The 14,510-nt window shown below is 40.5% G+C and overlaps 1 protein-coding gene across 1 annotated transcript in view; it reads left to right on the top strand.

Moving 5' to 3' along the window:
- The window catches only part of AGAP3 (ArfGAP with GTPase domain, ankyrin repeat and PH domain 3), a 2,202,224-nt gene that overhangs the window by 167,486 nt on the left and 2,020,228 nt on the right, over window positions 1-14,510 (top strand). Inside the window, exon 2 of the mRNA XM_078662817.1 lies at window positions 8,119-8,177. Within this exon, the coding sequence (XP_078518943.1) occupies window positions 8,119-8,177 (59 nt within the window). The remainder of the gene's footprint in view (window positions 1-8,118; window positions 8,178-14,510) is intronic.

Raw genomic sequence — 14,510 nt, 5'->3', positions numbered from 1 at the left:
AAGCCCGAGGCAGAAAAGGCATATATATCTGTTACGTAATGCCCCTGACCACATACAGGGTGTATGGGATGCCTGGGAGCGAGATTTTGGGGAAGTAGGTGAGGATGAATAACAGGCCAAGATGGCGGCTCGTATATTTGCCATTCCCTCCAACCTACATCCAACCCGATTCCTCTATTTTTTTAGGATCTATTGTAGTTCCAATCGAGTCTGGAAGATGGCAAGCACAAGCAACTGTGAGAGTACAAGGTTCAGTGTCCCACCGATAACTTTCTACCTTATTACTTGGACATACCTTAATATAGAGTATAACTGGTGAGAGATTCATATTATCCTTGCAGACATCCTACAAAGATGGACCCCAAAGTTGTGCTGGGGATATTAAGAGGTTTCAGCAGACTCTCGAGCGCAGAGAACAATTGCAAGTAAAGGTTTCTTGTAGTATTTAAGCAGCAGAGATTCAGGCTCTAAGCATGGTGTGTTACGTTACATTGAATTACATTATTGAAAGCCAGTCATTATTCAGAAAGTTCATTATGTAAAGCATGCATACTCTAAAAACCCTCCCAAAATGAATAACCAAGTCTAACCGTTAGCCTACATGCAAGTGGAAATAACATTGAATTATTAAAAAGTAGCTACTTGAAAATATGAATAAAACACTGTTCTACTAGCAAGGACATCAACCTTGACCATTGCAACATTATATGTGCGCTCCTCCAGGCTCAAGCAGGCTTTCTTGTGAGTAAAAATAACAAGAAGCATTTAAACTATTTTATGAAGAGTGGAAAAAACACCGTGTAAATAAAAATATGACCACAGATCAACTTTTAAAAGCCACGTTTTCAGTTAAGGCAGGCTAAGGCGGTACCACTATTAGTTTGTGACCTACTAATGCTAACTTAAGCACTCAGTATTATTTTACGTTCTTAAGGAGTTAAATCGTAGCAGTGATCTAAGCTTTCAATTAAAAAACCTTGTATTTACGGGTACAGCTGCTTCAGCTGTAAAGTGATTGTACCATGGAATATGTGAGATTGTTTCCTGGCAATTGTTGTAGGTGACAGCTTTTTGTAGGTGACAGATTGAATGCAGAGTGTGACATTTGGCCCCACGCTACTCTCTATAGGTCAAATAGCCTCCAAGAGTATGTGGAATGGTCACAGGCCATTTCAAAGGCCACTGTGCTTCTGTTGTTACAGCATTCTTGTCAAAATGCACTAACTTGTATTTCAGATCTAATACGAGCCAATCATGTTTGCACATTTGTTCACACACAGCCGACCATACAATATGTTTGGTTAGCAAAAGACCTGGGAAAATAGGAATGGGAAAAGAGCGAAAACAAATGTTGGATATCACCACTCTGACTCTTCACTCAGCTCTGCACTAATGGCTCCAGTTCATGGTTGATATCTAAGAACAATCAATCAATCAATCAAAACCACTTTATTCGATTATTTAAAATCATAAAAGTATGCTATTCAATTACATATTAAAATCACAATTTACAGACTCAATAGTAACATTTACATAATATACAATTTATATACACAACTCACAGCGTTCGTCAGGTGCATGGATTTTCAAAATATCTTACCAAATGTACACACTATCTACAAATCAGCATTTAAAAGGCAGGGGTTCCTAATCAATTATATCTTTACAATTTCTTCAGTCATTGAGAATTACTATTACTCACAGTTTGTTTCCTCTAGTTGCCTAGCTTTTTTATTACGAATAGATGTTACAATAAAATTTGCTACCCCAAACATAACAGCAGAGGATGCCATCAGCTGTAGATATATTAAAGCAGGTTTTACTTGTACGAAACCCCTATTTTTCAACAGTGGCGTAATAAACCTTTTCCTTCCCTCTGTATAAAAAGAACAGAAAAACATAAAATGCATCGTGTCCTGGTATGAATGATAATCACATTTACATGGGGCGGCTTCCTCTGGTTTACTCCACTCCCTGTAATTTCCTAGTAACACATGCAGTTGGTTAAAACGGAATTTAGTTAACAGCCATCGATGGAAGGGTTTAGTGACAGTTGTCAGATAAGGTTGAATAGACATTGTCGATATCAGTAAATAGTGAGTCCTCACTGCCGGTATACAAAGTTCCATGGCTTCGCGATCCATTTCCCTAGCTTTAATGAAATTTGTTTTTACCCAGTTAATATCAGCTTTAACTAGACCTTCTGGGTTGGCAAATATTTCTGGGCGCCCAAGATAGTTAGATATGGCTTTGATATAAAACAACCATTTTATTTCTGCCACTTTATCTAGAGCCAAACAATCCTTTATAATCTTGTGGTTAAGAGACAGTGCGGGATTCATCCATATTCTAATCCATTGCAGGATAGGTGCCATATTCACATAGTCTGAGATATGTCCCATCCCTAGCTCTCGATGTACAGCAAAACTGGCAGTTGAATTGGGAAGACCCAGGAGAGCCCGCAAAAATGTATTTTCCTCCCTCTGTATGGTGGTTGTGTCCTTATAACCCCATATTGCGGCCCCATACCTAGCTATGGCCACGGATTTTGCTTTGTAGATAGACAAGATTGCTTCCCCCGGTTTGCCTCCCAATCTCTTAGCAAAGCCAAGAATAGCAGATGTTGATCTTCTTATAGCAACTGCCTTGTTTAATAATTAGGGGGCCCAGGAGCCTGCGTCATCAAACACCACTCCTAGATAGGTGAAGACTCTAACCGTAGTTATTAAACTATCATTACAAGAAACTGTTTTAAAATGCTTTCTCCTTTTCCCCAGAGACATGACGTGGGATTTGTCTGAATTGACCACCAGGTCCAACTTAACCATAAACTCTCCAAATGAATCAAGCAATCTTTGTAAGGCATTAGGTGTTCTGGCCAATAGTACTGTATCATCCGCGTATAGGAGTACAGGGATGGGCGTTCCTCCCATACGCGGAATGTCTGATGTTACATTTGCCAAGACCTTATCCAACGAATTGACCAATTCCAGGACCACTGGATTATGGTCACTAAACGTGGATTGAATAGCATTATAGAGTAAAACAGAGCTTAATAATGCAGGAGATAGAAACATATAATCTATAATTGTTTCACTTTACCTTGCATTATATGTAGGTACCCTGTCCTTTATGTCGGCAAACCCGGGTTCGAACAGGTCTGCCTCTGCAAGTAGTTCTTCCAGGGCAGATCCCTTTGCAGAGTGTTCGAAATGCTGGTAACTTGAGTGAGCCGGGTAATCTACATCTAAGAACTGACAATTTAAGTCACATAAGTGAACGTTAAAATCACCCATTAGGATGATAGAGAAAAAAGTGGTTTGAGCTTCTTTATATGTACATACATTTTTTATTAATGAATGAATATGCTCATTAGAATTATCCCCCTGTGTTGCGTTATAGAAATTAATATATACCACTTTATTATTATTAGGCATAAGAACTTCTATAGCTAAGATATTAGGAGAGGTGGTATTAAGCTCTTTCACTATACCTAGTATATTAACTGAAATTAACAACATCAATCCTCCTTTATCTCTTCCTGATTTGGATGTACATGAGGCTACAAAATAAGAGGTAAACCCATCCACCCAGAAATTGCACTCCCTATCCCATGTTTCTTGCATAGCGACTATGTCATATTGCCTCAAAAAATCGATCCACATCTTATTATCCCTCTTGGAGCGTAGTCCAGCGATATTCCAAGTCATAAGCTTAATAGGGGGGCTCCCTTTTTTCCTGATGTAATATGGAGCATGTGGGCGAGTTAAATGGACATTCTTGTGTTAGTCAATCTATCTAAGAACAAGTATTAGATAGAGAGTAGAAATAAATATTCATTCTTTGTATAGGAAATATTTTATTTTAGGAATCCGGGCCCCTGCATGCAAAATAACTTGCCAAGCGCTGGGAAAAATATATCATTATTTGAAAACAAACTTGAGCAAGAAACAAATTATGTAAATGTGCAGGCATACAGTATTCAAACATGATAAAACAATATAACAACAAATCATCTAATAACTGTGAAATCTAATATTTTTATCGCAAAATAATTTTTTATTTATAAATTGTTTTATGTACAGTATTGAAAATGTAGATCGTAACCATGATGATACATTCTTTACATAAGCGATGGTCTAGACAGTGATCAGTTCATAAAATATGAAATAGCTACATTTGATAATCTAGTTATTTGTACATACTGTCTTTAAGGAGAGGAGTTGGCCTAATGGCTAGGGTGGACGACCTCGAATCAGGGGAACTGGATTCGAGTTTCGGGAAGGACGCTGAACATCAGTGTGATTCTGGGGAAATCACTTAATCTCCCAGTGCCTAAAACAAAATACAAAAATGAATGTGTCCTCGTGTAACGCAACTGGTGCTATGTAAAGTGCTCTGATACCCGATTCGGGGCAAGTTCGCGCTATATAAAACTCCATAAAAATATATAAACTCATGTTCAGTCTATAAATCATGGATAAATAGGACTGAAAATAAGAAGCATTCATTCATTGAACCATAACTCAATATCAATTTAGTTCATAATGTGAATGGCTTATATTTTATATTGCTGACGGTGTGATGACACTATGCGCATTTTGGCGGGAATGCATTCATCAGGAAGCCATCACATCACTCACTGGAAAGGACACAAACACAGGCTGCGTGATATGTATGCCCGCAACTGATATATTATCTACAATACAAGTAGTGACATTCTCGTTAAAATCAGCAGCTGAGTTGAAATTCAAAGTTACCCCATGTCGATATCAAAATCAAATGACATGATATTGTGAAAATCCCAAAGATGATAGAGAAAAGGGAAATGGATAATACCAATTATTGTGAATAAAAAAGAGATAAAGCTTAATCAAAACAAAAGGAGGTTCAATTTTACTCCATCCCAGCATACGTGAAAGAGGTCGGAGACTCAAGTGTTGCAGACGGTTAGCAAACAGTTAGAAAATCTCTTGACGTTTATCAGGAGTCATTTTGACTCTCTCCTTCACCGTCTGCCTTTTGGTTTATTCATAGAAGTTTGCAGTTTCTCCACCTTTGGTCGCCTGGCAAAATCGGGGCTATCTTCCCCCACATTGAAAGTGCTCACAGCATATGTGTAAGTAGAAAAGTCCTGGATAATTGCCGGAATTGTTGGGGCATATCTTGTCACTAAAGCTACTTTAAAATTTGTCATAACTGGTTTTCATTCAATTTAGCAATCTATGCAGTCTGGTTGGCTAGAGTTATTATAGGATGCTCAGTAAGTCATTTATATGCAGCAACCTGTGGGCATTCCAACCCACTCACAATACATACATTTTATGTACAATTATTCTAGACCCACAGGTAATGCATTTTTAATATCTGCATCTCCCTTAAACTTACTGTGTGTTTTCATAGTTTCCATTAGTACAAAAAACAACCCATTACTGCCGGCTAGTACACAGGCTTAGTTTACCTTCACCTGATCTCTTTCTGAGTCCTATTGTAAAAGAGACGGGTAAATATACTACTCCATGGCTAGCCTTCATGTAGAAGAACATGCTACCCGTGATAAATATCAATACCAACCGATTAGTTGCTTATACAGCAAACATCATTGTTCCTTTATTATCTTCTGTATACAGGATATTGTGTGTCTTGACTTCCACGTATTGATGCTTTTTCGTGGATTATATTATAGATTGAGTCTCCCGATTCCAGTGGCCATTTATCTCATCATAGCCTTAAGGCCACATTTTTTTGATTTCAGGTGCATTATTTATATATACATATATATCGAGAGTTCCAAATTGTGACTAGCGCTAGCTCCTTTCAACGCGCCGCCTGCCGCAAATCCGGACACGGACTCAAGTGCTTCAAAAGTTCTTTATTCTGGTAACGTCAAGACGCCTTTCGCAGCCTCAGCTGCTTGTTCACTCGACAGTAAATGCGAACTCATGAGTGCTTTTTAAAGTGACAGTACATGTGAATCTATTCAAGCACGTGACGAAATAATCATGAAACTGGAAGACATACTCTCCCCTCAGAGCAGCAAAATACATGTAAGATACAAAACGTAAAATATAATTTCTCCTAACTCCCAATATAGATCATCATCTGAATACCTAATAGGGGAGTATAAAACTTGTACTTGAAATACAAATACGTTTCATATTCATCATAAGGGTATAGAGTTGGTAGTAGTCTAAATAGTGTCATATGCGTCACGTGCTAAAAAACCTAACACCATCAAAATTCCATATTATCCTAATAATGTGCAAATGTGCAAAAATGTGTATTGAAATTAAAATTCATTCCTGCTAACACAGTTACAGTGTAGCTTCAAATATCAGGTTATATGATGTTGTGGTCAGATACAGTTTGAGGAGGGGAGGAAACCATATAAAATATATAAATTTGACACTCGTTGTATTCTCCTACATCCTCGGAAGTCAATTGTATAATACAATAATTCTGACCACTTACATATCCCCTCATACCGGGTAAATGCAATGTTGTTTTGATTTCAGAAGCAAGGAAAAGAGGAAAAATCTAATACTTTGTGAAGAACAATCTCAGACCCCCACTTGAGCCTAACTACCCATGACAAGGTTCTAGGATTTTAGAACAATGCCATTGCACACCCTAGTATTTGGCGATAATCTACAAAAACTGTGCACATTGTTGATTCAAGTAGTGATTTGATATAATATCATTTCGATCTACTGGGTATAGTCTGTTATACTCATTCAGCATGTATCTCCCATTTAGTTGTGTACATATTATACTCTTCATCTCAAGTGCATTTGTTAATAAGTAGATAAATAAATAAATAGATCATCATATATAAATATATAATATTATAAAACCTATTCAATATAAATATCTGCAATTAAAATGTATCTAAAATTCATTCAAATGCAATTACTATCCAGAGATACAAGTTCCTAGTCTACCACCCATTTTTATTTCCTATGAGGGTCAAGGACTTTCATGTACTGCCCTAAAGACTAGGAACCAAGGGTACACTGTACAATAAGTTAATTTGTTGGATTGTACATGCTAGTTGATAAACTAGACTAATAAAAATTCTTCAATACTAATGAGTGTCGAGGTCAGGGGGTTAAGACACAAGTGATGCCGGGATTTGTTCCCCCAAAGGAGAGAACAGTTTGGGTCAAATCAAGGGATGGATAAGTATGTGTGTACGTTGCAGACTTGACTAAAAAACCTCTTACAGACATGTATATAAATCCTCGGTGATATTAAGTCCATTCGGATGTTTGGTATCTAGTTGTAAGATATACCTGGTCTCTAACCTCCTCAGTTTGCTTTCCCGGTCACATCCCCTTCTGCTAAATGGTATAGCATCTATCAAAAAGTAGCTAAGGCTCTTATTATTCGATTGATGAAAATCTTTAAAATGCCTCGCTACTGGATAGGTATTGTCTGCTTTGGTGATGGCATGGAGATGTTGGAGGATTCTTTTATGGGCCTCATATATAGTGTACTCCATTTTGCAGGTCAAAAGTTTGGTTATTTTATGTGACCTTTCACTAAGACAGTAAATGTGCAACCTAAACCTGCAGCCAAGCCTGGCTAAACAGGTAATCCAATAGATATGCCTGGAGGCCCACGGTCTCCTCGAAGTGGTTAATCCGGTGTGCTGTGTACACATCACCAAGATGGCAAAAACATCAATTTCAATCGTTGAGCGGATGCCCCTTATCCTAAGTAGGCGGCATCAGAGTAGTGGACTGCTGCTCACATCAGCTCCGCTCAACGATTGAAAGAACATACTGTAACTTCAGTGACTTTGACTTTTACAATCTGTGGATACACACCTCACTTTGGTTACCTGATATGCACTTGTCTTGGTGTGCTCTAAACCCCTCAATTTCTTACGAGCAGAAGTGCCCAGGCAGTGTGTGTGTATTGGTTTGTGAAATTTGTAACTCTTTTTCCTTATGTGTTGGTATTTGAGCTCCAACTGTATAGCAATCTTAGTTCCTTATGGCGGCTGAGCAATTTTGTTTTTGCTTGGATACATTGTCACTGGGCCTAAGTCAAATGTGTGTAAATAGTGAAGGAATGAAGTGATGCAGTCAATAATACAACAATTTTTATTTGCAGATTCCTTTGTGAACAGTCAAGAGTGGACGCTGAGCAGATCTGTGCCAGAGCTCAAAGTGGTGAGTATTTTGTTGAGATTGTTTTTATTGTTTGTTCAGTGGTAGTGCATCTTAGCACCATACTCAATGAGCTGTCTGTCCTTCTATCCCTGCACTGACACCCACTTTCCCTTTCACTGAAGACATACCATTGCTTATTTTAGAAATCTGATGTATATGCTATGCAGCTCTATATGAGCATTACTGCGACTGTACATTCAAATTCCACCATGGCACTACTATTGTGGGAGCTCAGGAAAGGGAGTGGACTGAACACTTGTCTCTGAGCAGCACTGGCCTCCAGCTCCCCAAACTTTGTTGGGTTGTTTTCTTGAGCTTTTAGTTCAGCCGTGATACATAATCCCACTTTACTAGTGTCTTCTTCCTTGATTCTAAATGGTTTCTCTGGAATGTATATGGTCATCTGTATGGCTAATGTGCCCCTAATTGTTCACTAAGATCTCAGCACTTGAATTGGTGGAATTCCAAATGTGACATTATTACAAACACTTGCTGCAGGCCAACCTTGATATAGACCCACCCTGAACACCTTTGGTATTGTCTAGTGTTGAATACTCTGTTATTTATTTTCCTGCTAAAAAATTACTGCACCTCAGTTGCTGTGGCATTTAATTTCCCATAGTTTAATATTTCTTAGCAACCATGTACCAATCCTGTTTACATGCATATATGTTTGTCATTTGTACTGTGTGTATGCATACTACTTAGTCCTATACCCCTCTCTTATCTCCATGCTAATTGTACTTTCTTCTACCAGCATGGGAGAAGCCTGTAAAATATTTTCTTTGGGAATAATTTAGAAAATTCTGTATGTGTAATACCAGTTCTCCTACAAGCCTGTGAAGTTACAGAACTGTTTTCTTTTTTGATGCATTAGATGATTTCACAAAACGCAAACACTTCAAACATGCATCTTTATGTTTTTTGTGTTGCATTTCAGTCGGAATTACAGTGCCTCTTTCAAGCCCCTCTCTTTTGACTGAAGGATATGCCTCAGAGCAGGAAATTGGCTTTAGGTTAACCTGTTGGATCTCTGTTATCTGATGTCCAGAACACTAGGCCCTAGCAACTTTTTTGCAATTCACCTTTACATACCCTTGGGGTCCAGCCTTTGTTGGAGTAGTAACATTTTAGAAAAGGGCATGTATGCCTCCTTTCTAAAGACAACCAATTGCCAGGGACTGGTTCCATTCAGTTTTGTACTCTGATGAGGAATTGACCCTCGAGTCAGCAAGTGTTTTTCACACGTCTCGGCATTACCATGTAAAATCCTGTGATGCTATCCAGGTCTTAATCTTCCTTAGATGCCCAAAGGTTCTCTAACCAGGAATTTTCCCAATGTGTCAAGCAATCAGTCTTGCACAGGAGCTGTATTTGGCGTAGTAGTTTATTATTTGATCCATTAAAATCATTACAAACTCTTAAAATACAAGTTGAAAGACAAATAATTAATAAAACATCGATAGAGACTTTTTTCTGAAGGTAACTTTATTGTTCGAGGCATATGAGCTGCAGATCACACACTATGCATAGATCACCATCTGGTGTTGGGCCCGGATATTTGCAGTTTGTTATTTTCTTGGAACAAGTCTTTGGAAGTTATGAGATAGGTGACTCCTCCTTTGGACAATAGTGCTCATGGGCATTGCCTCCATCTTCAGGTTGTTTTTTTCCGCCATTGGGCTCGGATGTGTTCGTGTTCCAGTTCGGTGTCGTTATTGATCTAACTTTCGACGCGCAATCATTACCCTCTCTTCGGTATTATTTTCGACCGCGTTTCCCTTTCAATGCGCTTCTCTACAAGCTTCTACTTCCGTTCTGGTTGTCGAAGCAGGCCTTTAGGCCTATCTGCGCAATCAGGCCTTTTGGCTCATGGAAAGGACTCCCTTTAAAAAGTGTCCTCAATGTGGATCCAAGTTTCCACATGCTGATCTTCATGAGGTGTGTAACCTCTGATTTTCACCTGAGCATAAGGACAAAGACTGTCCGGCTTGCACCTCTTTCCACTCCAAGAAAACCATAAGATTCATCCATTCAAAGGCTTCGGTAACACCTTCACCTTCGGGCCTAGGTGCACACCGGGATAAAACTTCCCGCGCCCCGTCTTTGGGCCCGGCAAAGAAGTCGACATATAAGCCTTCAGGCCACTCTGGATCGAGCCAGCCTACCGTCGATGCCAAAACCCCATCCTCGGCACCAACAACAAAAGAGAAACCATTCTCTTCGTCCGCACCAAAGCCTGGTTCCACATCGGCGCATTCGGCGCCGAAACCTATACACACTGAACCTTCGGATCCGAAAAAATCATCAGAACCAAGGAAACAACCGGTTCCGAAAACCACTAGTAATCAACCTACGGATCTGAAAAAATCATTGGAACCGAAAAAACAACCGGTTCCGACGACACCTGGCACACACACTTTTGATCCGAAAAAATCATCGGAGCCGACCCAGCAACCGGTTCCAAAGACTCCAATCAAATCTTCGGAACCCAACAAAACTCCTGATTCCAAACCTAAGGAGAATAAGACAACTCCAAAAACTGTGTCACACAAGCATTCGGACCCGAAAAAGTCAGCACTGAAACACCATACTTCAGAGGAGGTGCTTTTTCGACCTGATCCTACACAAAAAACTCTGGAAATAGACCCAGAAACAGGTAATCTTAGGATAAGTCCTTCAAACAAAAGGAAAATGGACAAACCCACACCACCTCAAATTCCTTCAAAGAAAAAAGACATTGCTACTTCTCCTTTAAGGGTTCCTTCTACACCTCCTCCTCCACAATACATTTCTCCTATTCCATCTCCAGTACCCACAGAATCTCCTCCACCTCCAGTTGATAATAATACCACTGGTGACAAAGGGGATAATGAACCTCTAGGGGAATTTAGTCATCATTACATCCCAAATGACCCACGGGAAAATTATGGCACATCAGATGTTCCTAATGTACCACAATAGAATGTCTATCCATCTACACCATCCCATCCAGAGCGCACTATAGGCTTCACTCAGCTTATACCCAGGGCTGCAGAATACCACAGGGTAAATTTACTTACAGACCCCATAGAAGAAGACTTTCTCATGGACACTTTTGCAACATCTCAACGGTCCACCTCCATTCTACCAATGTTAAAAGGGGTAATTAAACACACTCCTGAAGTTTTTAAAGACCTGTGTGGGCTAGAGCCATTAACCCTAGGATAGAAAAAAAATACAAAGTGGCTCCAACTGACCCTGCATATATTAAAGGACAGCTCCCCTTAGATTCCTTGGTTGTTGCCAACACCAGGAAAAGGGCTAACTCTCAAACCTCAGGCGATGCTCCACCGCCTGACAAGGAGTCAAAACTCTTGGATGCTTCTGCCAAAAGAACAGCGTCACAAGCAGCCAACATATGGAGGATTGCCAACACACAAGCTTTACTAGCTATGTATGATAGGGCGCACTATGATGAACTAGATACCCTACTACAACACATTCCAGATCAATATAAGACAAGAGCCCATGATCTCATACAGGAAGGTAAACCAGTAACAAATACCTCCATTCGATGTGCTCTAAATGCCGCAGACACAGCCTCCCGAGTCATTAATACCAGTGTCCTTTTACGCAGACATGCCTGGCTAAGGATTTCAGGGTTCAAACCCGGGGTTAAATCTACCATACTGAAACAACCTTTTGACCAAGAACACTTATTTGGACCTACGGTGGATTCTTCTTTAGAAAATATAAAACAAGATACTGATACCGCCAAATCAATGGGAGTCTTGCAATCGCAAGCCCCTAGAAGTTCATTTTGTCGCTCCTCTTATAAGGGTGCCTCTAGAGGCTTTAGCACCGATAACCCCTCCACTTTCTATAAAAGTCCCACACAGACCTCCTCTACCAGAGGTTTTTACAGAGGAGGCTATACAGGGGCAATAACAGCAAAGGTAGTGGCAAAACTACCAATACTCGCACTGCCACCACCTCCAAACAATGACTTCCCGCCACTCCCCCTGACCATTATGCTCCAGTCAGGGGAAGATTAACCCGGTTCCTACCTGTCTGGAACACTATCACCACGGACAGGTGGGCGAGACAAATCATCCAATTCGGTTATTGCCTGGAGCTCACTTCCACTCCCCCCAACATACCACCCAAACAGCTTCCAATGTCAACAGAACATTTACCGTTTCTAAAACAAGAGGTGCTTTCCCTACTGCACAAACATGCAATAGAACCAGTTCCCCTCCACCATCAAAAAACAGGAGTTTACTCCCTGTATTTTCTGATCCCAAAAAAGGATGGAACCCTGAGACCCATCTTACATCTCAGACCATTAAACCTATACATACAATCAGACCATTTTCATATGGTCACTCTACAACAGGTCCTTCCCCTACTCAAACAAGGCAATTTCCTTGCCACGTTAGATCTCAAGGATGCCTACTTCCACATTCCCTTCACCCTGCTCTCAGGAAATATCTTTGATTTGTAGTGGACGGTCAGCATTACCAATTCAAGGTTCTCTCATTCGGAGTTACAACAGCACCCAAAGTATTCATAAAATGTCTAGCAGTGGTAGCAGCCCACTTAAGAAGACAACAAAATCACATTTTCCCATACTTTGACGACTGGCTCATAAAAGCCAAGTCACATACCCAGTGTGTAAATCACACACACACCACAATCCAACTACTTCACGATTTAGGGTTTACAATAAATCTCCCAAAGTCTCGTCTCCAACCGTCCCCCAGCCAACAATATCTAGGTGCCACAATAGCCGAATATGCCTCTTCACTCCGCTTGTCATTTTTCTGCATGCTGTCACAACGCGGTTGTAACAACGACCGTGTTGTGACAACGCATACCATTAATCCGCAAGTCGTTACAGCGACTTGCGGGGGGGGGGGGCGCGGAATGTTGGAATAGTAAAATTTACTATTCCAACTCCAGTCTGGGCAGACTTTAGGGCACCTTCGCCCCCCTCCGCAAATTGTTGTAACGACTTGCGGAGTAATGGTATGCGTTGTCACAACGCATATCATTACTCCGCAAGTCGTTGTAACAACCGCATTGTGGCAGCATGCGGGGCCACGGATGGGTGGTGAAGGTGCTTTACCCAATAGACACCTCAAAAACCTTGCATATCCCAATCCTGCCAGGATAGCAAGTATGCAGGCCCTTATAACAAAATTCCCACCACAACACTCGCTGCCAGCTTGAGTATGTATTATCTACAAAAACAAGGGGGGACTCACTCTCTACAGCCCTCTCAACTAGCTCAGAGCATATGGAGATGGGCAATCCCTCAAAACATATTCCTTTCAGCCCAACATCTTCCAGGAATACCGAATCAGATGGCATATCTGTTAAGTCGTCAGACACAACAGATTCACGAGTGGGAACTTCATCCACAAGTCCTTCAACCGTTTTTTCAAATGTGGGGGCATCCAGAGATAGATCGCTTCGCCACACATTCAAACACATAATGCCCAAACTTTGCCGCCAGTTATCCACACCCATTGTCCTAAGGCAATGTGATATGGATGAATTGGTCTGGCAGATTTGCCTACGCTTTTCTGCCTCCCACTCATTCCACTAGTGGTACGCAAGCTGCAACAACAGTCACTAACACTGATCCTAGTTGCTCCAACATGGGCCAGACAGCCATGGTACACAACTTTGCTGGAACTATCAGTAGTCTCGCACCAAAAAGTACATCTCTTCCCACAACTCTTAACACAAAACCATGGAGAGATCAGACACCCAGATTAAGCACAGCTCAACCTAGCGATCTGGCTCCTGAAGTCCTAGAATTTGGGTACCTCAATCTTCCACCTTGATTGTATGAACGTCATCAAAGAAGCTAGGCGTCCTACCACTAGAGCCTACTATGCAGCCAAGTGGAACAGTGGTACAGATTTGTAATATACTGTAATAATTACACAATCAATCCTCTAGATGCGTCTATTCAACACATCATATGTTACCTACTGCATCTTCAAAGATGTAATCTAGCATACAGATTGATCAGATTACATCTCACTGCCATAGCAACCTACCTGCAAAATATACAATATCTATCATTATTCAGTGTACCTGCCATTAAAGCATTTATGGAAGGCCTCAAAAGAATAATTCCTCCCAGAGTACCACCCTCTCCAGTGTGGAATCTAAACATCGTCCTCACTAGGTTAATGGGTCCTCCATTTGGACCTCTGCATAATTGGGAGCTACAATTTCTTACATGGAAAGTCGCTTTCCTTGTGGCTATCACATCTCTCAGAAGAGTCAGTGAGCTACAGGCACTAACTATTCAAGAACGATTTTTACATCTCCATC

Source organism: Lissotriton helveticus, chromosome 10 (genome assembly GCF_964261635.1).
Source record: "Lissotriton helveticus chromosome 10, aLisHel1.1, whole genome shotgun sequence".
Taxonomy (NCBI): Eukaryota; Metazoa; Chordata; class Amphibia; order Caudata; family Salamandridae; genus Lissotriton; species Lissotriton helveticus.
This window is presented reverse-complemented; position numbering and strand designations above follow the sequence as displayed.